We start from the raw sequence: 27,076 nt of genomic DNA, 5'->3' as shown, positions 1-27,076 counted from the left end.
TCATCAGGCCGCACTGAAAAACATTATTTTTCAGGAGAAGGTTGAAATCACTGCGCCATTTCAATTGCAATATCTACAGTGAGTGACAACTAGAAATAAAACAATGAAATTGCAACAGACTTGCAGACACTTTCAGACAGTTCTTTCAAAAAAATTAATGTTCATCGTCCATGGCCATAACCTTACAGAATACACCCAATGAGTGTGAACTTACTGTTCCTACCTCAACCCGCAGAAATGTCCACTCCTTGTCCATATCAGATCAACTAAAGCCTAACATAAATAATCAGAAATAAAATCAGTCTTCCGACTGCTTGACTTGGGCGTGCTGCGAGGGAAAATGCAAGTGCTCATGTTTGTTTGTGCTACTTGAATTTCTCCAGAATCAGTTTAGGCAGCCGCTGATCTGAAGCACAGAAATTCCACACATTAACCAAGTCCCTTTGTGGAGATAGTTAAATGAAAACAGGAGTTTGAGACATTTTCCAGAGTTCAGACTGCAGAAATAGACCAGAATGCTGTTACACATTTAACCCTGCAGAACGCTGCCTGTTCTCTGGGCCAGCTCTTTGTGCAAATAATTTATCCGCACTGTTCAAGTGGTAAATCATCTAAATTAAGCAAACGTGTCAGACATTTCATCAGAATACACCTCTTACCTTGAAAAAGCCTCCACAGCACAGCTCATAAACAACGCACTGAACATTAAAATGTGATGAATTGTAGAATGAAATTTGACTGAACATAGAAATGCAAACAAACTGTTTATTTTAATTAAGATCCAAATCATCTTTAATATACATTTTAAACATATTTAATTAAAAACATATTTTAATAATGGATTCATGTGCCATAATGTTCCTGTTTGGAGGACACGGTTAATAGGAGAAAATGGTGGATATTAGGACAGTGTTCCTGATCCAGCCCAAAAATAACAGTGTGGATCACTACAAAACAACAAACAAAAAGCAAACAAATTTTCTGCCACAATTTGTTGAGTAGAACACAGAAATGTCCTAAACTTTCACTTAATGAAAGGCAAGTTAAACAACCTAATGAGCGAGTTTCACATACTTCACAGTGCACCACTTTCTGTCACGGGTATCTGACTGCCACTATATTCAGTGAAAACATGGCTTAGACAGGTATAAAGCCACTCAATACCAATGGGAGGAGTTGAATGATGTTTGCGATCCAAACTAAATCAGATCCAGAACCTCACCTCACTTATGCTGACATGGCTGAACACATCTAGAACCTTAAAAATAAAATGTACTACACAAAGGGTTTTTTGAGCAATACCATAGAAGAACCACTTTGGATTCCACAAAAAAAACAGGTTTATTAAAGAGATGTGTGTGAGAAGAACTTTTGAAAAGTTTTCAAATCCATCATTCAGTCAAGGGTCTTTACCCATTTAAACATTAACAAAAACGGTTCTTTATGAAACCAAATGTTGTTCTTTTATGGCATCGCTCAAAAAAATGATTTTGTAGCACATTTATTTTAAATACTGCAGTATAAAGCCTTCTCAGAAGAACAGAGCCTGTTACTGAGGCGAAGGGGGAGAGTCTCCATTTGAATTCCCTTGATTTCAGAATAAAATGTTGCATGAGCAAACAGCCACAAACATTTGACAGTTTAGAATTGTGCTAATGAAATTTCACACAAGATTACACATGCAGAAACTCCAATACTGTCTTTATTTTGGCTGGTTTACATAGTGAGTGATGTACTGAAGGTACACTGAGCTTGTAAAAGTCCAAACAAGCAGGTTAAGGTTTAATCTTTGAACTAAAATACCCACTGAGTGTCCAGTGTAAGGTTACAATTTTCTTTTTTAACAGTGGAGAGTCTTCACTGTTTAGGATCAAGATACAGCTCCTTGTTCTTCAAAGAAATTGGGAAAGATTATTTTTAATCCATATTCACAACAGTGCGTATTAAAAGCAGCATCCTTGTCTCTTAAACAGTAAGGATCTTTACACACAAGAACATTCTGCTGCAGCTCTTTCCAGACGATTTGATCTACTTACTGAATGGAATGTACACATTAATGTTTTTGGGGTGTCCCCCCCCAGAGGAGTGTGTTATAAAGATAATGTAAAAATGTTACCAACAAAATGTGAAACTACTCAGTCAGAGTCACTGGCCCAAACATCAGAGATCCTAATCAGTCTAAAAGAACATTCCAGCATTTTCCAATCTGTAATCTCTATTTCATATACGAATGTGTGTTGAATATCATGGACCATTACAAAACCTAAATAAAATATAAGAAAACGTATTTACTTAAACATTTCTAATAGAAGCCAAATGGCACAAGCACAAATATTTGGTCTGAGACCTTTTTGTAAAAACAGGTGAATGGGTGAATTTGATACTGTGTGGTAAAAAAAATATGCTGCAGAGTAATCAGATAGAAATTAGGTTGAAAAATGCTTGAATATTTCTCCAATTAAAAACATGTAAAAGCAGACTTCATTATCGATAAAAAAAAAATTCAAAACCTTCTTAACATTATGGATTCAACTCTGACATGGAAAATATTTCGGCAAACACTGCAGAGTCTAAATCTCTAATACACACACACCATGGGCTTTTCAGCTCATTACGTCATCATTTCTCCTCACAAGCATCATCAGTGAAGTAGTCGGTGTTGTCAGAGCACATACGCCAAAAACAATGGTTGATCCAAAAACTACACCGCTGATCGCATGACATTCTGCATGCATGTTACTAAACTCACTGCTTCGCGTTTGTCTGAGATCCACTGAAGCACATAAACCCAGTTCCTGCAACATCAGGCTCTTTCCTGATTTGAAAGGTCCCCTAATTCCAGTTGGTGTTTTAGTGGTTTTTTAAAGAAGAAATCATAAATTCGTATTAAACCATTAAGAATGATATAACACCTTTAATACCATAGCTTTAACACTGCCATATTCTTTACCTCTGTTTGTCTGAGTCCATGTAAATACTTTATAAAGCTGTGAATAAAAAAAGAAAATCTCAAAACAAACCAGCTTTAGCTTCCATAAAAACAGTAAATTAACTATTGTTTACCTCTGTAAACTGCTACAATGTCTTTGGACCAACACGTTTGTTTTTTCAGCATCTGTATCTGCCCACCCGAAACAACCGGCCGTCTATGAGGTCATGCATAAAGCATTCATTCCAACAGGAAGCCCCCCTCCTCTTATTCCCTCAATTCTTCACTACTTATTGTGAGCTGAAGAATAAACTAAAAAGTGGCAATAAGACAAGAGTTTAAGGGTGTGTCTGTACTTGTCAGCTTCGGCTCAACGGAAACAAACCCTGGCGCGACTGCTCTGTTAAAGTGAATGTGATCGCTTCCTTTCAAACTCTGGTGCAAACCAAAAAAAATCCAGAGTTACTGGATTTCAATTGGTTCCTAAGTGACTTCTGGTTCAACACAATACAAAGTAAGGGCATCTATACAAACCACAACAGGACGTGAGTCACAAGTTGCCAGATTGAACGTGATGTGAGTGAACAGAGTACGTTGAAAACAGCAGTGCATTTTCTTTGATGCCGTTTTGATTCCTACATAAATTAGGTCACATGTTGCTGTGTTTCAAGTTTAGATAAGTGCCACAAGTTACACAACCATGGCAAGTGCATTAAGCCCAGTGTGGTGCATTAATCTGACTGGTTCACATAACACACACACACATTACATTCTTTTAAAAAAAGAAACACACTTTGATTAGCTTGTAAATATCAGTGTGCACACAAAGCAAACCAGGACTAAAATGTAACAACGAACACTGATCAACCATAACATTATGACCACCTCCTTGCTTCTAAATTCACTGTCCATTCTCTCAGCTCCAATGTCCACAGCAGCATTTTGTAGTTCTACAACTACAGATCGTTGTTTGCCCAGATTTATCCTGTTCTTAAATGATCAGGACACCCACAGGATCATCACAGAACAAGTATGATTTGGGCTGTGGGTCACGCTCAATGCTGCAGGGACACTGATGACACTGGTGGGGTATTAGTGTATTTAGATCTGGTACAAGTGGAGTTTTTAAACACTGTTCAATCGTTCACTCCTATCCCACTAGTCCACCTCATTGATGTAAAGTCAGAGACAGTAGCTCATCTGTTGCTGCACAGTGTGTTGGTCATCCTCTGGTCCTTCATCAGTGGATACTGGATGTTGTTTGGTTAGTGGACTATTCTCAGTCCAGCAGTGACACTGAGGTTTTTAACAACTCCAGCAGCACTGCCATGTCTGATCCACGCATACCAGCACAACACACATAATGCATCACCACCATGTCGGTGTCACTGCAGCTCTAAGAACGATCCACCACCCAGAAAATACCTGATCTGTGGTGGCCATGACAATTGAAGAACATGGTGAAAGGGGGGAAACAGTGTGCAGAGCAACAAGTGGACTACAGTCTGTAATTGTACAAAGTACTGCTGTATGATCAGTGGAGCTGAGGGAAGGGATGGTGAGTGTAGAAAACAAGGAGGTGTTCATAATGTTATGGTAGATCGGTATATCATTTTCTTGTTCGAGCAGGGTACAGAAGTATAAACACACCTGCACTTTTAAGTCCTGTTATATCAGAGTCTGGTTAGTTGGTCCCTTGGTGTGGACCAATGGAACCGCACCATGACCCTTGAGTGGAAGTGGTCCTAGTGTAGTCCCAGAGAACATGATCAGACCTTGAACTGATCCAAATATAAGGTGTACTTAGCACGTTTGAGCTAAGCAGCTCAGCAGAGCAAGTAAATAAAGAACTAGTTAAACTTTAGCTGCTAACTGTAAAACTAGAACAGAAATATGAACTAGTCCAGAACACAGGACCACCTTCTATTTTCTTTCTTGCTCCCACCCCAAAACAAGACTGATCAGCAGAGTACATTCTCATTTTTGATGTGACACATTTTGGTGTGCTTAGATATTTCCCTGCTTGAAAAACAAACAAAACCAAGGGAGGAGGGGGAAAGAAAAAAAGAAAAAAAAAACACAATTCTATTTTTTTTGAGGTGAGGATAAAACCTGGAGAGAGTGAAAATGCCATAAATTTAGCGTACTGACTTTCACTAAAAAAAGCCCACTCACTACAGCCACACGTTGCCTTGGAACAATCTCTGTTCAGCAAAATCCTTAATCCACATCTCTGTTCTGGGCTTTAGTCTGAAGACTAAACAGGCTTCAGGAAGAGGCTAGGATTAAGAGATAATCCGAGTAAGGCTTGGAAGGGAAAGCCCCCAGCTCTTAAGTTTGTGTACATGAGCAACATGGGCAAAAAGACAAAGTGATCATGCTCACTGTAGTGGGAAAGAAGATTTCTCATTGTTAAGGAGACAGAGAACACAGTGGTGTAGGATGGATGTAGGTAATATGGCTTTTGAGAAGGGGTGGAGATCAAACAAACAGGATCCATACATGACAAAGCTGAAATGTTATGGGATTTTAAACAGTTCAGAAACATTTCCAAACATTTAAGTCTTTTGCAGCTACGTGTCAGCTGTGAGACTGTTGCTCTGAAGTTCAGGGATTTCTGGACAAATCCGTCTGAGGGTCAAAAGTATGGAGAGAGATTAGTCTCAAAATACTTCGCAAATGCGTAAATGTTAATCCACAATTTAAACACAAGTCACAAATATGTTTCACTGTTCACAAATGAATACATCCCAATGTGTCTCACAGTCTGCAATTTGTACAAAGTTACATTCAAAAATACATGTTTTTGTTTTTCATAGATATATCCCGATACAAATGCAGACGAACAACCTACCGCCAGGTGGCACTGTTGTTTTCCCCCAGTGTTTCAGGACTGACTTGTTGCTTTCAAGGCTGCAACAAAACCCCCTGTAGGCGGGACTCCATTGATTGTGATTGTGATTCCATTGGCTGCCGCAGTAAATAATCGACAGTTAACGCTTGCTGCTGATTGGCTAAATAAAAGCGATGACCAATAAGAAGCGCATATTCTGTTTAGGGGCCTTCCCACAGGCTGAGGTTGTCTGTCTGAAACATATCACCCCTCTTAACAAACCAGGCTCAAAAATACGAAGCACATTGCGTCCGGTATCAGTCCAATATACAACACGACTTTTAGTGTCCAAATACGGAAAGATTTTAACCTATTTTATTTGACAACTATAGTCCGCTGGATTTTAACGTCGTTAAATTTAGGGCACCTTCAAAAGCGTTCCACAGTGATCACCCGCTCCTGTCTGTGATATGAAGATGAATTCAGCTGCATTTTTGTTCGAACTTCCACATTAAATGTTGTGCAAATGCGTCTGCATTTAAGTTGGCCCCCACACGTCCCAAAACAACAGTGCCACCTAGCGGTAGGTTGTTCGGCTGCTGGCCACATTTGTGGATCAGGCTGCATTTGTATTTGGATCGGGTGAAATGCGAAAGTCTCAAAATCCCAAAAACCCGAGAGAGGAAATGAACAAATGCACGTCACGGAAAACACGCAAGTGACTTGATCCACAAACGCAGATTCAACAATTTTATATTTTAAATTCGAGACTTCGATTTTACAGATATATGCAATGTAACTTTAAACAGATTTATTTTTGCATAAAATCAAGATATGTATGAAAAACAAAAACATGTATTTATGAATGTAACTGAATTTGTACAAATTGCAGACTGTGAGACACAGATTGGGATGTATTCATTTGTGAAGAGTGAAACTTATTTGTGACTTATGTTTAATTTGTGGATTTACATTAACTCATTTGTAAAGTATTCTAAGACTAATCTCTCTCTCCATACAAAACTGCTTTATTGATCTCAGGAGTGGTATAAATTAGATGCCTTTTCTGCTTGTGTTTGGCAAAATTTAACAAGACCAAAGAAAATTTGGTAGATTAAAACACATTTATAAACAAAAAAAAAAAAAAAACAAGCAAATAAAATTAAAAGATAATTCAAAAATAAGAAAAACACATTTACTAAGAAGGAACATATTTCAGACATTCACCAAAAATTCACTAGTGGTTTATTTGCCCACTGTGGATACTACACTTGGAAATCCCAGATTTATTTGGGCACTCAGTGTTGGCAGAGAGGAACTTAAAACCGATGGTAAATTACTGGTTAATACAGACGATGAACAGCTTCTTCAGGACAGGTTTAGGTGTTTAAAGAAGAGTGGCACGAGAAAGGCACAGCAGAAAGCCACTGTACCATACACCAAGAAGCGGTAGGTCAGCTCCACATTAGCGTTCTGCCGGGCCTTGCGGACATCGCCAGAGGGCACTCTGAAAAGCCGGCATGCTAGTGGTATGGCCACTGTCTTCATAACTGCCCTCACGGCCAGGAGCACAGCCACTCCTACTAGGAGGCGCAGAAGAGAGCGTCCTACCAAAGCCATATCAATAATAGGCAATTTCAGAGGCAGGGAAGCAAGAGGAGGGTCTTGCTGCATGCCCAGCTGGTGGTTGAGGTGGCAGGCCAGAGCACCTCCAGCACCAGTGGCTAGAGCCTGAGCAGTGTCCCCCCGTGATGTGCTCCAGGAGTCCAGGGAGAAAGCCACAAGGGCCAGGCCGATGTGTACCAGCAGGATGACCAGAGGGGCATAATAACTGGACAGGTAGAACTCGTCTATGTCATCCAGGATTGGATGAAAAGCAGCCAGGATCAACAAGCTGTAGAGGAAGCCTGCAATCACCTCCTGAAAGACATGAGAAAAATGAGGTTAGGTGTGAAAACTAAAAATACAAACATATTTTTAAAAAAAAGCACACAGCACTTAACAGCAGGTGGGGCTTAAAAAAAACCTCATGTTTAATAAATAAAGCCTTAGAAGAAATTCTGGCATAGCTGCCTCTCTGGTCTAAGATCAGAAGACTGCAAGCACCTGAAAATAATGTAAAACATTCCAAGAGAATTGTTTTGCCTGTGAGGCAAAAGGTGTCGAACACAACAGAGCCACATTTACATCAGCACTAGGGACTGAAATCACCTCAGTGAAAGGCAAGTATAGCGTTGTCTGGCAGAAAGGATTCAGTGTGAACAGTGCATCTTATCAGACACAAAAGTATCTGTAGGCAGAGACTGATGTACTAGGGTCCAAATTTACCTCAGACATTTTGTAATTGTGTGCTTTAACAGAAGCATAAATCACTGAGTTCAAATAAATCCCCTGTTGGGTGCAAGATTCCACAAATGTCAGAAACCACACTACACACACACTCCTTTTCTTTCATTCCCTTCTCCTTGTCCCTCTTCCCCCTCTTTCAAAACAAAACAGTCATCCAAGCTGAAATACAAACAGGCCATTGTTTGAAACATCACTTTTCTCCTTTCATAAGACACAAAAAATTTTATTTGAAAACTCCTGAGAACAGCTGTCACTGTACTCTAGTTTAGAACTAAAATACTGTAAAACAGGGTTGTGGGAATTATACATAGAGCATGTTTCCAGTCCAACTTCATTTATTGCCTGAAACCACTTATCCAATTCAGGGTCGCAGTGGGTCCGGAGTCTACCCGGAATCACTGGGCGCAAGGCGGGAACACACCCTGCAGGGGGTGCCAGTCCTTCACAAGGTGAGACACACACTCACAGGGCAACACTTTTGAGTCACCAATCCACCTACCAACGTGGGCTTTTGGACCATGGGAGGAAACCAGAGCACCCAGAGGAGACCCACGCAGACACGGGGAGAACACACCAACTCCTCACAGACAGTCACCCAATCCAACTTAGTATTGATTAGCGGCAATGATAATTCTAAAATTAGAGCTTTTTCTAAGAAAGAAAATGAATAGCCACAATGCGCTACATTTCTGAAGCGATGATAACATTTGTTTTGTATATTGTTGCTGTTCAAAGAAAAACACGCATCTCCAAGTTAGTAACTTTACAGGAAAAACTCTCCACAGAAGAAAACTTACTCAACTTTAAATGGAAGTCAATGTAAATAGGGTTTATTCAAAGTAATTCAGGAGCATTTCTATTCGTTACGAAATTTTTACACAATGCTTTGTTTAAATACAGCAAACTAAAAATTGACAACAATTCAGAGTGTGATGTCGCATATTTGAACAACTGTGTATAAGAAAAAGTGTCCAAAAAAGGCCTCAAAATATTCTCTGAAAACATTTGACTGTAAAGTGTCCTATGTACATAAGATCTGCGAGTAAAAAGAACCTCGACTATTGAAGGGGGCATTTATGTTTGTGGGGTTGTTGCTGGTTTGTTTACCTTAAAAAAAGTTCTGTGTTTAATGTGGAACTGTATTATTTAAAAAAACAAAACATTTTTTTGGTGTGGGGGGAGTGTTTTGTACATGGCTAAAGTTTAAGTTGTCTAAGTTTTAATTCACTGTTTGAAATACCAAAGAAACTCATTTGTAACTCAAGTTATATAGTTTTGTTGCACTTTTGGTATTGCAGTTAGCCATCTCCAAAATTTGAAGACTTCTGACCACAAGTAATTCCAAAGTGCAAATATAAGTCAATATTACCCTTCTATGGAACAGAAATAGAGCAAAAGTCCAAGCCAAGCTTTTAAAAATATCACTGGAAGCTACATGAGGCAAGCAAAAATAGTATTTCTGTCTGTTTGAACTGTAACAACAATTCAAGTTATTTTACAAGGCCTCAGTGGACTGGTCCAAATTTTGAGCAAATATGGAATATAAACATTATTCTTGCCAGTTCCTGGCAAAAAACAAACAAACTATTGGACACTTTCCAATTTCCTGTTTTTGTTCTCTCAAGGCAAATCGGGAATTTCTTCAAATATGGGCTACATTTCTCTTTATAATATCAGCTTTGTCTGATATTCTCTAAATTATTGTTAATCGTCTCTCCCTCTTTTTTCTCAATGACATCAAGGTAAGCTCAGTTTCAGCCACTCTAGCACACTTCAGATTCTGCTTGCTGTAAATTGTGCAGCTCACCCATGTACTCCTGCTTTCAGACCTGGCGTGATGTGTGTTCAAGGTTTGCCAGTGATTACAAAATGACCTTCAACACAGAGGACCCATTATTACCCATGTTCAAGCAGTATACTCACAGTGGGGAAACAAAACACACAAGGTAGAAGGGTAATCTAGTCAGAATCTGCTGACACAGTGGGCCTTATGAACTCTTATCATAGCTGAGGTAAGGAAACACATGGACAACTTCCAGAGCTGGAAGTACAGTCTCATCAAGATGGAGCTGTATGATCACATCAATACACACAAAATACAGACATACATACATGAAAATTGCAGGAATTTGCAAGATTAATCACTCATTTGAAAATGTGCAAATGTAAGTAAGCAAGCAAGTTATGATGTGGCTAGTAATATCCAGGGGTGACAACATTTAGCATTTCTCCATTTCCCTAAGATACCTTGATTAAAGGAATACAATGTAAGAATGGACTTTTTTGTCTCCTGAGCACCGCCTACCTGCTGCTGAGTGTAATTCACGTTTACAGTATTGTTATGAAATCAAGTCTCACGCTCACTCTCTTTCCGCGTGGGTTTACAGAGGTTGTGAATGGTGCTCAGGGCTTCAGCTGATGTTAAGCTGGGGGAATGTGTGTAATGGAATAAAATTATGTTGACTACATGACAACTCATATCGCTTATAATATACACTGGACTGTGTACTACAACCATAAAGTGTAACTTTGGTGGTATTCTCTCCGTTATAACCACAGCAACTGACAGAATAACACACATTACCAGAATATGTCCAACACTAAACAGTGAGCTAATCCAGCTAAAGTTAGCAGGTACTACCACTCACCCTTGCTCTAAACCTGATTCTAACTCTTTGTGTCAGTGGAACCCAAGCTTTGTTGATGACAAAGTGTAACTTTAGCCATTTTATTGACACAGCAACCAGAGAAAAGCACATATTACCAGAATCGATGTCTAAGGTGAAAACGTGAGCTAATCCGGCTCATGTTATCAGCCATAAACACTAGCTCACTGCTCAGTAACTCAAAAACTGATAATACTTTCGCCAAAGGAAACAAATACTTACTGCTCCAACTTGTGTCCTCATGTCTGTTTCAGCTCACTCTACTGTGTAAATTCAATCCAGTATTAACTCTTGTTTGGCTGCTCCTTCTCTCTCTCTGCTTCTTGCTCTTTCTGCCATATAATGCCCATACTGGGAATACCTAGCTAGGAGATTTATGGCGTAAAATATAACGCTTTTCTCTTGCAATCTCTCTTGGATTTCTGTCAGGCTCAATATAGTGAGGGATAGAAAAACACTCAATAGCCCGCTGCAGATCATGCAGTTCAAATTACCATGATCTTTTTAGAAACATATTTACATTTACATAAATGTACTTTCATGTCAGATATCACTTTTAAAAATCTGATTTGCAGTGTTGCACTTAAACATCCAGTGCAATATTAAACAAGCAAACCTTTGACACATTTTAAATTACTTCCTACACTGGCACAACTCTGCATAAACAGGAGAAAAAAAAATGAAACCCAATAACACCAACTTCAACAACAAAACTAAATATAGATCAAGCATGTCATGGTCATTAAACATCTGCTACAATGCAGCACAGATGTATTCCTGTTTTCGCTGCTGCCAGTCTGCATCATTGTTAGTGCTGCACGACTATTATTGCTACTGGAAAAGCAGTTTCTGCTATAAACACTTAACAGCTCCACTGAAATTGAATTACATTGAAACAAGCAGAAAGCTGTTTTCTTGACAGGAGGTTATACAGCTGTGCATGAAGATTGGCTACAGATTGTGTTATGACACTATTACATCCCTGCTGTTATTTACTTCTGTATATTCCTAAAAATAAAAACATGTTTCGATTTGCATAGTTAATGCATAAAGAGAATACTGGCAGAAATTAAGATACAGTTAATGAATGTTTGGATCATCATTTGGCATCTATGCTATGTCATTTATATCTCGCCTGTTTATTTCACCACATCCAGACTGCCTGCAAACATTATTCAGAAACCCCACCCCCACCAACTGTATCAATTTACCCAATTATTTCAGTTATTATACACTTTTTTATGGCTGATTTAAAATCTTTTTCATTAATTAATTATCTGTAACCGCTTATCCAGGGTCGCGGTGGGTCCAAAGCCTACCTGGAATCATTGGGCGCAAGACAGGAATACACCCTAGAGGGGGCGCCAGTCCTTCACAGGGCAACACACACTCACACCTACGGACACTTTTGAGTCGCCAATCCACCTACCAACCTGTGTTTTTGGACTGTGGGAGGAAACCAGAGCACCTGGAGGAAACCCACGTGGACAAAGTGAGAACACACCAAACTCCTCACAGACAGTCACCTGGAGCAGGGCTCAAACCCACAACCTCCAGGTCCCCGGAGCTGTGATTTAAAATCTTAATTTCTCTTTTTTGATCTAAATTCTATTGCACCATTTAAAATCATTTTAATTGGTTGCCTCAAAAGTTAACTTTTTCATACATTTTATTCTGTATTTATAGGGCTAACACTATGCTTTATATAATGGTTTATTTATTGAAATTGATAAAATGGTACCAGATTCCACAATACACATATTTCTCCCATGTCTATTTCATTTCTATTTTAATAATGGTTTATAACATTTTGAATAAATCAGGATAACCAAAAATCTTATGAACAAGAAATACTATGTGCAATATTCCCTAGCCCTAATCGCTAATTCCCCCCAAAAAGCTGATCCACTAAGCTTCATTGTCTTCCCAGGGCAAAAGTAGAAAGCTTAAAAATCGGAGAGACTTACTGCAAGAACAGTAAAAATAAATAAAGAAATAAATCAGCATCCTGTGATTAATACACAAAACAGATGCTTCTGAGTCAGCCATGGTGACTCAATCGCCTGCAATTTTAGCTTCCAAGCATCCACACTGACCCAAGGGGGTTCCAACTACGGAGGTGGAGGAAATAAGACATGGGTATGTTCAATTTTGATATCTGTTTCGCTTACTATGCTGAAATCCAGACCCTTTTCATTAAACGTATGCTACTGTTTTTGTGGGGGGTTTTTTATATGCACTATTGTCTTATTGTTGGGTGAAAGATCATGCAGTCATATTGCCCCTGGTTTGTGACACAGTCCAAATGCTGACAAATCTGCATTGTTAGCATGAACAAGTCACTAAGCAAACTTATGAACTAGCTAAACAACAAATGACACAATGTTGAGGTTCACAATCACAAAAAGGTCAAAATATCATTCAAAACAGTCTCAATCATGGAAGCCAATTAATGTCACACCTTAAAAACATACACTGATGTACAGCGTGTATGCACAGCACTGAAGGTTTAGAAGGATTAATGTTTTACTCACCAAAACAGAATGCATGCCCATGTAGATTCTGCTTATGCATACCAGGAAGCTCCAGCATATGGCCACACTCAGTCCAAACAGGAAAGGGTACTGTGAGACAAAGAAACAGGGGAAGAAGCAAACACAAATGAGGATATAATAAATTAACAGAATTAGGCTGTGGTGCCGCCTTTTGAACAATACAGCAGATCTAATATTCTGAGAGACCATTTAAACAGAACTTTACTTAAAATTCACTAAACTTAAATTTTACTTACCTTACTTTCATAAAAGCATAATAATAATAATAAACCATGCCTCATTGCAGTAATCCATTCAGATGCAAGCCTACACTTTTCCAATGTAGCATCAATTCCAAAGTGAAGTGAAAGTCAAAGAGGAAATGAAAGCCAAAGATGCTCTGAACTTCTGAGGAGTTTGCTGATGTAACAATATGACTAGGCACAAAAGAGCAAGTTTGTTTCCCTCCACCCTTAGTGTTGCTGGAACAAGATGAAATACACTATAATGCCATAAGTATTCACTCACCCATCCAAGTCATTGAATTCAGGGTTCCAATCACTTCCATGGCCACAGGTGTATAAAACTAAGCACCTAGGTATGCAGACTGCTCTTAAAAACATATATGAAAGAATGGGTCTCTCTCCGGAGCTCAGTAAAGTCCAGTATCTTGAGATTTCCTGGCTACAAAATATTATACAATCAAATGTCAGTGGTATCATAACAAATTGGATGTTATTGGGAACAACAGGAACTCAGGCACGAAGTGGTAGGCCAATGACAGAGCGGGGTCAGTGGATGCTGATGATGAGGTCGACAACTTTCAATCACTACAGCCCTTCAAACTTCATGTGGCCTTCAGATTAGCTCAAGACCAATGCATAGAGGGTTTCATGGCCAAGTAGCTGCATCCAAGCCTAACATCATCAAGCGCAATGCAAAGCGTCGGATAAAGTGGTGTAAAGCATGCTGACACTGGAATCTAGAGCAATGGAGTTATGTTCTCTGGAGTGATGAATCACGCTTCTCCATCTGGGAATCTGATGGATGAGTCTGGGTTTGGCGGTTGCCAGGAGAATGGTACTTGTCTAACTGCATTGTGCCAAGCGTAAAGTTTGGTGGAGGGGAAGTCCGTGGGGGTTTTTCAGGAGCTGGGCTCGGCCACTTAGTTCCAATGAAAGGAATATGCAATACTTCAGCATAAGAGATTATGGACAATTTCATGCTTCCAACTTTGTAGGAACAGTTTGGGGATGGCCACTTCTTGTTCTAACATGACTAGTGATCGACCGATATATCGGCCGGCCAATTAATTGGCAGATTTTTGGCATTTTTTTATATAATTGGCATCGGTTGATATATTAGAGGCTGATATTTACACAATGCACATATGCAATGCTGTGGGCAGCTCTGTCATTCTGGCTGTTAGAGCACCCCTTGCATCCATTTTGCCATCTTACAGACAGACATCATTGATCACAAGTACAGGAGTACAATCATCCAACCTGTAGCTGCATGCCGTCTCATCAGAGAAAACGGTATGAATTATTTTCTCTTCTTCAGCTCTCACTATTTGTTACTGGCTGCTCTTTGTAATATACACTCAACAATCTGCTGTCATAAACGACTGAGTTGAAAGCTATAACGTAGAAACCCAGCGTTATTTAGCCTCTTATTTTGCTCATTGGTCGGCGGTGCCTATAAAACGGATATTGTTATATCCGTCAGTATATCTCAAGTACTACAGGTCCAAAGGCGACAGTCAATGTACCAAATTAAAGCTTAAAGTCACTGATTTTCATTGATTTAATCATTTTATATATAATCTCACTCAATAAATAAGTATTTTTGCTGTCATTGGAAATTGTTATGAAAAAATATTAGAAACAGTACAGATTTTCTGATTTTTCACAGCTCCATATTTGAGTAATGTGTTCATACCATACACCAGTCAAACGGTCAGACTCTCAGGATCACGAAGATATACACTAAAATGTAGGGCTAAGGAAATAAAGCCAAAAAAAAAAAAGATAATCCAAACGTCAGATTTCTTCTTCATCAATGAAAAAAAACGCTGCTTCTCGAAGTGTCCCCTTCAAAACGAGACTAAATCTGAGTCTCTCCGTCAAACCGTTCATGCGTGATCCTCATATTTGTGTCAAGAGTACTGGCCGAAAAAAAGGACACATTTTCAAAAAATAATTAAAATATGATCCCCATGGACCATGTCACACCTTCTGCCGTGTAGCTTAGGCTCTCAGCTTTCCAACGACGTGTCAATCAAGTCTGTAGACCAATCAGGGGCAGAGTTATGGCATTGCGCACCCAAGGAGGAGGGATAAACACGCAGCAGAGCGCATATGTTTTCAGTGCCTAACAGACCCAGACACCGCGAGAGACTCAAACGTTTCTGTTTGTCAGCCACAAGCTCTACAAACAATAATCATGTTTCAAAGCTTAGATGTCTTTTACTAGTTACTGAGGACATTTAAATGCAGCAGGGGCATGGGGGAGGTTGCCTTGCTCTACAGCCAATCAGAGTGCAGCTCTCGCCTTTTAACACGTCAATCATTTAAAGGAACACTGTACTCGGTGAGAAACAAGTGTAAACATCAGAAATAAACTCAGTACATCAGAATAAAACACACCATAACTAAGGGTTTTTACTGTTTGGTGAGGGGTAAATGGCCTCTTGGTGAGGGACAGGAGACGAGTTTCTCATAGTAAGTTAAAAAAAAACAAAACATTAAAAATACACTAAGATGTCGACATTAGGTCTAGACAAGATATATACACTGTGTTTTTGCAGTAAAAGTAATCATTTTCCTTATGGAGAGCTTGGGTTCTAAAACTGTCCACTGTCTGTTCCAGTTTGAATAACTTCAAATTAGTAGGAGGTATCAACTCCAAATTTTACCCGATGAAAGTAGACCCCTGGAGACACAATTTTAAAAAGAAAATAAGTAAATGGGACTCATTAACTCTTCAGTTTATAATCACTAACATTTTTTTTTTTCAAAAAATAAGACAAGCGCCGACATTTTTTTGTGGTTTTCATAAGCTTTTGACCACTTCATATATATTTCAATAGCTCTAAATGGTTTCTTTTACACATTTGAAGGGTTTTCTGTAAAAATAAATCAGGATAATGTCTCTAGTTTATTCACTGCCTGAGGAATGGGAATATCGGCTTTACATATCGGCCACCGGCCACTACTGCTGTTTATAAATCGGCATCGGCCATCAAAAAACCCATATCGGTCGATCACTAAACATGACTGTGCACCAGTGCACAAAGAAAGGTTCGTAAAGACATGGATGAGTGAGACTGGTGTGAAAGAATGTGACTGGCCTACACAGAGTCCTGACCTTAATCTGACAGATCACCTTTGGGATGAATTAGAGCAGAGACTGTGAGCCAGGCCTTCTCATCCTACATCAATGTCTAACACAAAGATGCTTTTGGAATAATGGTCAAAAATTCCCATATTCCCACTTCTGACCCTTGTGGAAACCCAATAAAGATATTTTCAAGAAATAGGGCCCAGTGCTGCACAGGATCCTCAAAAAGTAATATTATCAAAAATAATATTAGGTGAAAAATAATATCCCAGCCATTCGTGACCATCAGGACAGTTTTTTGTGTTTATTTTTTTCACAAATGATCAACTATTGAATTTACATATATATATATATTCTTTGTTCACAAGGGCCAATATGAAGTTAAATCCACACACAGGCATGTAGCTGTCTGGTGACTGTGTGTGCCAACAGTGCCTGCTCAAGCATTCAAATTCACTGGCAGGCTTAAGGCTAGCCTTGGCTCAGACCACTATTACTCATGTTTCTAAAGTCAAGTAGGCATGGCTATTAGAATCCATTTTTAAGCCAAACTCTCAGCTGGACATGCAGTAAAGCAGTGTGATGTCTTTACAGCATATTAAGCAGTCAGAATCATGAAAATATGAGCTTGCTTCTTGTATTAGATCCTAAGATCAGGACATTAATTACTGCAATTGTGAAAGTCAGCAGAAGTAGAGTGATGCCCACAAGCTAGACCCAAGTTAAAACCGATATGTAAAAAAATAAATAAATAAACAGGTGGCACAAATAAGCTGAGCAGTGCCACTCTGTGCCAGTCCAAATTTCACTGGGAAGACAGTTTACCATCTGCCATGTACGCAGCAAAACCCAGCTACACTGCAGAGTGTGAGTCATTCTCTTCAGATAAAGAGCCAGAGGAGAGTGTAAGCCATGTTACTAAATTTACAGACAAATACAGAAAGGGGCTATGAAAACATGACTAGCAAGGGAGATAAAGAAAGAAGGTGAAACAATGACCCTAGGCATTGTTCCTGACTTCCTGCTATTCTTTTGTTCTTCATGAGTAATTTGAATTAAGACACCACAGCACTACGCCTGTGCACCCATATATTAAAAATATGAACAAATGTATAATATTGAGTTAATATTAAGATATTCTATATCAATTGATATCCCAAAACGCATTAGAGTACAAACAAGGACATATCTTAGTCATTTCAAATGTATACGTTTAGTAAATTTAGTGTATCCCTTACAAAAGATTTAAAACCTCAGACGAAACTGTACTTACTATGTTTTGAATTTTCTGTGCCTTGTTTGTACTCTAATGCGTTTTGGGATTTTGTTCATTTGTATAAATGATGTTTTTGCTACACATTGTATTCTGTATAAAACCCAATCAAACTCCATTTTCTATGAAGCAGGCCTGGATTCTCTTGCATTCACATGAAAAAAATATAATGATTAATTGTTACAGTTAATTTAAGCTAATGTTTCTGTTGCACTGTATGACGATTTTATGTTACATCAGAATATTTTAATTTGTATTTTAATTCTCTATTGATTAAAGTAGCAGTAACAGAATGAAAATATGCCATACCAGCAGTACGTATTATGATGTATTACTACTTTATAAAAAAAGTAAGGCAATACAGAGGTATACTTGTTATGAAAAAAACATCATTTATTCATTTATAAATTTCTTGTTTTATTTCAGAGTAAAGGTCATGTAACGAGATCTGAAGTCCTCAGTCATAGCATAAAAAAAGTTGCTGCTAAAGCATTTCAATATATTCATAAAGTGTTTTAATATTAAAACATAGCTAATACAACTGTCGTAACAACTCGTAATGCACCAGAACACATTAAATAAAATGAGACTCCTGTTTAAGATGTAGCGCTTCCCATTCCTATCCTACATCTTCCATGTACTTTGCTCACTTTTTTCATCTTATTTCAAGACATTACAATCACCTTTCTCTTCTCTTTCTCTCATTTTACAGTTATCCCAGTGATAAAAGCTAACACTGACCTTAGCTCAAAGACATTTCTACACATTCACATTTAACTGTTAATAACCTTATGTTAAATGTTAATTAACTGCAACATTACGTTTTCTGGGTTGAGTTTTGAAAAAATCATTTAATCAATAAATTGAAGTTATATCCACTCATGTGAATATATTTTTATAATATTTATCAAGTAGGGACACAAAAGTTATGTCTCGTCTTTGACCCGTTTAAAAAAAACAGCTCAACTAAAGCAAAGCAAGATAAAGCTTTAAAATCTGTCTAATCTCCATGAACAGCTAGGACTTTAAGTGATAAACCACTCCCAAAATCGTGTGCCATTGACACTGATCTGCTAAATCACTTCATTTGGACAAGGACGGTTGAGTGAGTGACTGTGGGTCATGAAAAGTGTTGGTGAGGGCCACTTTCAGCCTAGTGAACGTGTCAGTGTTTCCTGTTGATCTCATGTGGCTTCAGAGGCTGCACGGTTTGGCCAAGCTGTAATACCCATTACTATTCTGATGTATGAGGGCATCAGAAAAGCTTGATTTGTTGACTCTTGCCACTTCTAAACAAATCATTCAAACAGCAGATAATAAAACAGCTAAATGTGACATCAGTGGTGCAATCATCTTTGCTTTGACACTTCTGAACTAATAATGAGGTAAACAAGATGTACATGTAATCAGACCCTACCTCCCAGCGGTTGTAAGTGATGAGGAAGAGGCAGAAAGGGACTGATGTCCCGGTCATAGCGTGGACAGAGGGCATGCTGTACTCAAAATTGTAGAAGACCTCCACTTTGACCACGGGCGGAGAGGCAGGACGTGTCCATCCCACCAGGTCTTTAGTGGACTGTCCGAAGAAGAGCGCCCAGACCCAGACCAGGATCACCTGCCTGCTCACATAGGCGTCCACATTCCACATGAGGAAGGGGAAGAAGACGATGAAGAACATCTCATTTCCCAGCTCAGTGCCTATGGTGAACAGATAGAAGAGGAACTTGTTCTCGATGATGAACTCTTGTCCAACGTCCCCGGTTAGAGAGTTCTTGCGGAGGGGCTTCACTCTTCCCCTCGGCTCTCCTTTCTCTCCATCCTCACCGATGTGTTTGGGTGCAGAGGTCAGTCCGCTGATCTTCACCGGTCCTGAGCCCTCTCCCTCCGCCGCTCCATTCACAGGACCGTGGCTCCTGACTGTGTCCGGGTTCCTCCTGAGTCGAGGGCCCTTGGTCTCCGGTTCCCCGTCCTCCTGTCCCAGTCTCCCACAGGCACCGTTAGGAGAGAGCTCCGGCTCCTTTTCCTCCTCCGCGGAGCTGGGAGACCTCCGGGGAAATGTCCCTTTAACGCCGCAGAGCTGCTGAAACCTGGCGACATGGCTCGGATCCTGTAAGTGTCTGCAGAGGCGAATAAACCCCCGGACCGCAGCGCTCGCCATTATAAAAGTGAAAAGGCGCCTAAGAGACCCTCTCTGAGCGCCGCTTCCGTAGCAAGACGTTCAACGCCAACATATACACAGAGCAGTTAGCCCGCTAAGCTAGCGAACTAATTAAAAATGCGCCCTAAAAGGACTCTCCCCGTTTCATTAGAGCCCAGTTCGAGCGAATCCGCCGTGCTCTGGTGTTCACAGCTAAGCGCACCTCTCCGAAAACATCGACGGTAAACGCACGAAATCTAATCTGGACTGAGGAACAGTTACACGCTTAGCTTCCTCGCTCAGACTGAATGAAGCCTTCGGGGCTTGCGTGAACGCGCACGACCGCACACTCGCACTGCTGATGACGTAGTCGTGGGTCCCCCCCCCATGCCCCATGTCCCACCAATAACACTGACCTTCTACACCGACGATTCGACTTCCACTATTCAGCTCTTGTAATCTAATGCTTCCTAGTGCGGCTATATTCTGCAGTATTAATCCAATGAGCCCGAGTACCCATTCCTCTAATAACTCAACAAGGTGCAGTCCCTCTATTCCTGTTTCTGTAAGGAGTCAGAGTCACTGTATTTAATTACAAATCCACAAGTTATAGCCCCTCATTCTTTTAATCTCCTCAGTCTGCCACTGTTCCATTTACTTCAATGAGCAGAATCCCACTATTAACTATGACTCCCTGTCCCATTTACCCACTATTAGACCAGAGTTTAATCCCTACTATGTAACAAAGGTTCGGATTCCCACTATTCTAACAAAACCTTACCGAAAAAAGTCAAATTTTCCTCCCAACACAATGACTTATATAATTTGATTAAACCAGCACTGGAAGTCTTATTTTATCAAAGCTAATGCATGATCTTAATTCAGATCGTATGTGAAATACAGCCATCTGCTGTCCCAAATCTGTTAACACTTGTTAGGGGACACCTACTATAACACAATTGATTTGAATTCATTTTAAAGACTTATTTCTTGGTTATTTTATTGATTAGTCAACATTCAAAATAATATTCATTATTTAAAAAAAATGTTCCTAGTGTGTGTCCAAAAATGTTCACTGCCACAAATGTTAAACACAGAATCAACCTCCCAAAATGGATTCATGCAAATCTATATTTCCTTTTCACCACTTGAATCTGTTCTTCTGCGGACCACGTCTCCCTGAAAGAGAGTGAATAATAGAATATGCACTGACTTCACCATTAAACAAATGCTGCATTTTCAAACAATTTGTTAAGTGCCTGGGAAGACACCTTTTGACACCAAATTTCTCTTACCTGCTTTGTCGTCTTCTTTTGAGCTCAGGAGCCAGTGTTGTGTTTTTAATTCGGGCCCTGTTGGATCCCCAAGTTTATATATTAGTGTACAAACAAATAAGCAAGTAAAAATCTGTCATATATAATGCACAAATGGATGATCACTGTTAAAATTAAACACTCATAGTTAGATACTATACAAGCTGTTTTAAATAGCATTCTTAGTGGGTTAACCGTTGGTGCCAAGTTTCTTCCAGGTCCTGGCCCTGAGGGAGGGTGGTTTTTTCCGGCGGGTGATCAGAGGCTCAGAGGTTTTATGGTCTGTTCCAGAACCTGAAGTGTCCATATCCACTTGTCTGTGTCGCCAGGATTTTGATGGCTGCGATGAAATCATGTGGTAAAGAGAAGGGGGAAAGGAGAGAGGAAGAGAAAAATAATGATTTGTGAGAAGTACATCCAAAAACTTGGAGGTTAGGTGAACTGGCTTCTCTCATAACTGTCCTGGTGTGTGAGTGAATGAGTGTGTATGTGAATGATTGGTTGTATGTACGAGTGGATGTGTGTGTGCCCAGATATGGATATGTTTGGCTGTCACTTCTCACCAGTGTGTGTATGGATTGAATGTTGAGTGTTGGTTGTAAAGCGTCCTTGGGTTTCTAGAAAGGTGTTATATAAAAGTGTAACATTAAAAAAAAAAAAAATATATATATATATATATATATATATATATATATATATATATATATATATATAAATTCTACAAAATTCCCAATTTCTTCTATTTTCACAACCGTCACATTCAAATGTTTCAGATAAAACCAATTTTCATATAAAGACAAAGACAACAAGAATAAAATACAAAATGCAGTATTATATATGATCATTCCATTTACAGAATATAAATATTTACTCAAAACCTATATCAATTTGAAAAAGTAATTGCCTGCCATGGTTAAGCAAACCTTAGCAGTAAACACTGGTGATAATTTGTGATAAGTAACATTGCTTTGGAAGAATTTTGGCTCACTGTTCTGTGCAGAATTATTTTAATTTGGCTACAGTGGAGGAGCTTCATCATAAAATACCTATTTAAGGTCCACAGCAACATAGAGGGATTCCAGTCAGGATTTTGACTCGACTACTCCAATACCTTAATTCTGTTTTTTCTGAGTCCTTCAGAGGTGGATTTGCTTGTGTGCTTATGATTACTGTCCTGCTAAATACCAACTTTGCTTCAGCTTTAGGTCAAAAACTGGTGGGAAAACAGCAGTAATGTTGCTTATGGCAAGTCATCAAAATCCTATAGAAGCGAATCAGTCCCAGACTGTCACACTACAACCACCATGTTAGACTCTTGGTATTATCTTTTTATTTTGGAGTGAACTGTGTTATTGCTTTATGACATAACTTAATAATGTAAAGCTAAACATGTTAGGGAGGCTAGGAATATAAAGGCAATTACAAACCCTTGATAGATGACCATATGCCTTTGACTTTATGGAGTTAAGTAGATCTGCTCTTGAGGAAGACTGGGGGGACAAAAAAAGTAGCCCTTTTAGTACAACCAAGTAATGTTTTATTTATACAATCACTCAGAAGTATAAAACATTTCTGCTGTGCTTACCTCAGTGCATTTATTAGGTTTTGCATCAGAATCTTTATTCGTCTTTGCCTAAATGTAATACAGAAAACTCACAACAGTCACAAAGAACCTAAACAGTTCAATCTTAAAAAAAAAAACTTCCTTTTCCACTGATGAAGAATGGCCCCACAATCTTTGTACCCCATACACCACGCCATACTCTCAAGATGTGCAGCACCTGAAACTACGGAGACTGGAAGCCTGTGGTAGCATTTCTCCTGCTGTGTTGCTATCAGTGTGTGAAGAGTTGGAGAAGAGGATTGCATTGAAAATCCAACACAATGGGCAGCACTTTGAACACATTTTTGTAAGTGGTCAGAAACTTGTAAATAACTCATGAAAGGATAATGTTACAACCAATTGTTTTTCTTGTGAAATTCCCAATAAGTTCAATGGATCACATGACCCTTTTCCCATTTAAAAAACAAAAGTTGGATCCAAAATGGCCGAATTCAAAACAGCCGCCATGGTCACCACCCATCTTGAAAAGTTTCCTCCCTCCCATATACTAATGTGCCATAAACAGGAAGTTAATATCACCATCCATTCCCTTTTTACTACGGTGTATCCATATAAACGGCCCACCATGTATTTTGTAGAAGAAAAAAACCTAAATTGTCCACTAGGTGTCTACTTACTGTATGATTTTCCTGCCACTGTTGAAACTCAAGGAGGTGTTCTTGAAGTTTGGCAGTCAGGTTGACGGATGTCACACTTATTGACGAGGCGGCTGGCATACCCTGCTTAATCTGTTCATAATGAGTCTGAACCATAGCAATTTCCTGAAGGAGAAACTTGTTAAACTTTGTATATGAGGCCAAATACAAATGAACTAGAAGCTGTTTAAACATGGTGTGGGTCTTGCGCTGTGTGGTACTGTTAGTCATTTGTTACTCTTCGTTATTTTATACCATGACCTAAATTAGACAACAAATAACAAAGCAAGAAATGCAAATAGCTTCCTTATTACATTACTTCAAGTGTATTCTTGCTGACCAATTCCACCAGTGGGGCTGCAATATCCTGAAATTCCTCATTGATGTCCTTGTGCAATAACTGCTTCTTTACCTCACATGTGAGCTGGAGAATAAAGGACAGCAGAAAGTGTGTCAAAAAATCTCAAGTGTTGTGGATCAAACCCAGGTTGTGTGTTTCTATATTAATCAATCGTTGTTAGTGATATGCTGCAAAACTCAGCTGCAGCCTTGTAAAATTTAGGGACTACTGTTAGATATGTTTGCAAGGATATTTTGTATTCAAGGGCGGTAGTGTAAAAGTCACACAGCTCCAGGGGCCTTGAGGTTGTGGGTTTGATTCCCGCTCCGGGTGACTGTCTGTGAGGAATTGGTGCGTTCTCCCTGTGTCCACGTGGGTTTCCTCCGGGTGCTCCGGTTTCCTCCCACAGTCCAAAAACACACGTTGGTAGGTGGATTGGCGACTCAAGTGTCCGTAGGTGTGAGTGTGTGAATGAATGTGCGTGTGTGTGTGTCTGTGTTGCCCTGTGAAGGACTGGCGCCCCCTCCAGGGTGTATTCCCACCTGCCCAATGATTTCAGGTAGGCTATGGACCCACCCTGAACGAGATAAGCGGTTACAGATAATTAATGAATTTCGTATTCACTTGGAATAAATCAAACCCTTACAAAATGTGTCTAAAGAGTCTAAGAGTAACACTACTCTGCTCGGTAGGCCTTTCACTGCATTCTGCAAAAGTACAAGTAAAGTCAGATGCTGATGTGTTATTCCCACACATACATTGTCTGTAACCACTTATCCAGGTCAGGGTCACGGTGAGTCTGTAGCCTGGATAATCACTGGAATCACTGGGCACAAGGCAGGTACACAACCAGGAAGAGTCACCAGTTCATCACAGGGCGACACCCTCGCACATATGGACAGTTTTGAGTTATCAATCCACCTACCAATGAGTGGGAGGAAACTGGAGCACCCGGGAGGTAACCTGGGTGGAGCGGGGTTGAAACCACAACCTCCAGGGCCCTGGAGCTGTGTGACTGCGATTCTACCTATTGCGCCACCGAGCCACCTATTGCAACACAAACTCATCTAAAAATCTATCAGAGGTGTGTTCTTTCAATTTAGTTCCACTGCTAAACAGACCCAGACAACATTTCACATTTGGCATGGTGATGTTAGGGATTTGAATGCAGGATTTGAGGAATGAATCAGAAACCTGTATGGGCATGGCAGAGTAATAGAACACTTTTTCAGATTCAAGTTTCCTGTAGATATATACAACATCCAGGTGCCGAAAGCTGAGCGCATCTGAAACAAACGTCTGCATGTGCACCCAGTCCTTAAGAGCGATCCAGATCTGTGAGGAACATAAACCTACAATCAACCAAATGATTCTTACAGAATACAGCGATAATACATTTCAAGTTCAAGTACCTTTTCCTTAGGCAAAGGAAGCTGTGTATTGTAAAGTCCATACAACATGTAGAGTGCCCCTGTCCTGATCTGAAAGTTGTATGGTGGAAAGAAATAATTGTACACTGTGGAGAAGGCCAGACGAGTAAAGGCCCTCTTCTCCTGGTTTGTGGTCATTCCACTAATGACAAGAGACAGAAAAGGACATAATGGTAAACCCTACACTCCATACTGCATAGTGCAATTTAAAAACTGTCCCAGTTTGTGAGGAAAATATATGAAAATATAGGATGGCTTCTGATCTACCTCATTTTCTAATGCATAGGATATTAGCAATTGCCAAATATATTCTCTTATCCACATTAGAATAATTTTACACACACTAAAGTGACAAAAATTAACTTTGGTTGAGTAAGAACTTAACATAGTTCACTTAATGTATGCTACACTGCACTGGTATAAGTAGAACAAAACAGTTGCTGGACTTGGCAGAGCAACAGATGAAATACAGTCTGTAATACTGTACAAAGTGCTCTTGTGTGGACAGTTGAGCCGTAAAATGTACAGTGAGTGTAGAATATTACACTTTTTTTGGACTGGCAGTGTACTTGAGTTTCAGTGAACAGGCCTAATAAAAGCGTGACCATCAAACTTGTGTAGTAGTAGTAGAAGTAGTATAGTAGCTAATGTTATACGTTACTCCTCTACCTTGTATTTGTCTCCATATTAGCACTGACGATTTTGTTGTGCTTAAAATTACACTACAATTCAGTGATTTTATGGAAAGTCAGGCCTTACTAAAACACAGTGGAGAAGCCCATGTCTCTCCATATAGCCGCGAACTGCTCGTATCGAACCGACTCGGTTTGCTGGAAGCGGCCCAGCAGCTCCTCGCAGTCCGATTTGAATGGAATCCAGAAATATTCGCACGACTTTGCTGCAGCTTTCAAACAAATTCGTAGGGTAAAAATGAGTATTGAAGTTGTAGGACAACACTAGGCTCTGTAACCCACCCTTCCCCCCGCTTACCTGAGGTCATTTCTGCTTTAGCTGTAGTGGAAGGACCGGCTGCTTCGGCGGGGCCTCGGTTTATCCGAACAGGCGCCGAGCCCTCCACCAATCAACTGCAGTGTCAGAGACAGACTCTTTATATCCACAATAACTCTGAGAACACGAGCATATATCATCCTACTCGTGAAACATTGAAACAAACATAGAAAGCTGCAAAATATTCATTCACCATTATTTTAAACATTTATCTGTAATATGTTGTGTTTCTGTTACTGAAGGCCTTTATTTCAAACCTTTGAATAACATACAGAACATAAAATGATCTGACTGATACGACTGTGGGGTTTTTTTAATATAAAAACAACATGCATGAATTTCAGTGTCCGCATGGGTTTCCTCCCACGGTCCAGGAAACACACATTGGCAGGTGAATAGTGTACTCAAGTGTCCATAGGAGTGTGTATGTGTGAGTTAAATGTGTGTTGCCCTGTGAAGGACTGGCATCCCCTCCAGGGTGTGTTCCCACCTTGTGCCAAGTAATTCTGTGCTGGCTCCAGACCCACCCCAACCCTGGACTGGAGAAGCGGTTACAATGAATGACGGGTGAATTAATCACTTTCTGAGCAAATTATTTTTTTGCAACCGTACATCTGAATACATTCAGCTAAGAAAAAAAGCACTTTACATAAAGAGAGTCTG

The 27,076-nt window shown here is 39.7% G+C and overlaps 2 protein-coding genes across 2 annotated transcripts; both read right to left on the bottom strand.

The window, feature by feature from the left end:
* Positions 1 to 6,744: 6,744 nt before the first annotated feature.
* Positions 6,745 to 20,354, bottom strand: sgpp1a (sphingosine-1-phosphate phosphatase 1a). The gene is made up of 3 exons (XM_066677431.1): positions 19,344 to 20,354; positions 13,312 to 13,401; positions 6,745 to 7,682 (listed from the first exon to the last, which is right to left on the bottom strand). Exons 1-3 carry the CDS (start codon positions 20,082 to 20,084, stop codon positions 7,131 to 7,133), a joined length of 1,383 nt encoding a protein of 460 aa, XP_066533528.1. The 5' UTR covers positions 20,085 to 20,354; the 3' UTR covers positions 6,745 to 7,130.
* Positions 20,355 to 21,058: 704 nt separating this feature from the next.
* On the bottom strand, positions 21,059 to 26,506 carry snapc1a (small nuclear RNA activating complex, polypeptide 1a). Its single transcript, XM_066677648.1, has 11 exons — positions 26,396 to 26,506; positions 26,165 to 26,309; positions 25,388 to 25,547; positions 25,170 to 25,310; positions 23,955 to 24,059; positions 23,618 to 23,761; positions 22,962 to 23,009; positions 22,804 to 22,866; positions 21,572 to 21,716; positions 21,359 to 21,415; positions 21,059 to 21,242 (listed from the first exon to the last, which is right to left on the bottom strand). The coding sequence occupies exons 1-11, from the start codon at positions 26,403 to 26,405 to the stop codon at positions 21,205 to 21,207; spliced, it is 1,056 nt and encodes a 351-aa protein (XP_066533745.1). The 5' UTR covers positions 26,406 to 26,506; the 3' UTR covers positions 21,059 to 21,204.
* Between the last annotated feature and the right edge of the window lie 570 nt (positions 26,507 to 27,076).

Source organism: Hoplias malabaricus, chromosome 7, assembly GCF_029633855.1.
Source record: "Hoplias malabaricus isolate fHopMal1 chromosome 7, fHopMal1.hap1, whole genome shotgun sequence".
Lineage (NCBI taxonomy): Eukaryota > Metazoa > Chordata > Actinopteri > Characiformes > Erythrinidae > Hoplias > Hoplias malabaricus.
This window is presented reverse-complemented; position numbering and strand designations above follow the sequence as displayed.

What these genes read in the sequence shown, in the direction of transcription:
- sgpp1a (XM_066677431.1), bottom strand. Translation starts at nt 20,084, where the DNA reads ATGGCGAGCGCTGCGGTCCGGGGGTTTATTCGCCTCTGCAGACACTTA. An exon ending in TCACTTACAACCGCTGGGAG is followed by an intron (nt 13,402 to 19,343) that starts GTAGGGTCTGAT and finishes TTTGTCTCACAG; the next exon opens with TACCCTTTCCTGTTTGGACT. An exon ending in TGGGCATGCATTCTGTTTTG is followed by an intron (nt 7,683 to 13,311) that starts GTGAGTAAAACA and finishes CATGTCTTTCAG; the next exon opens with GAGGTGATTGCAGGCTTCCT.
- snapc1a (XM_066677648.1), bottom strand. An exon ending in TCAGCAAGAATACACTTGAA is followed by an intron (nt 23,762 to 23,954) that starts GTAATGTAATAA and finishes TTTCTCCTTCAG; the next exon opens with GAAATTGCTATGGTTCAGAC. An exon ending in GAAGAAACTTGGCACCAACG is followed by an intron (nt 21,416 to 21,571) that starts GTTAACCCACTA and finishes GGGATCCAACAG; the next exon opens with GGCCCGAATTAAAAACACAA.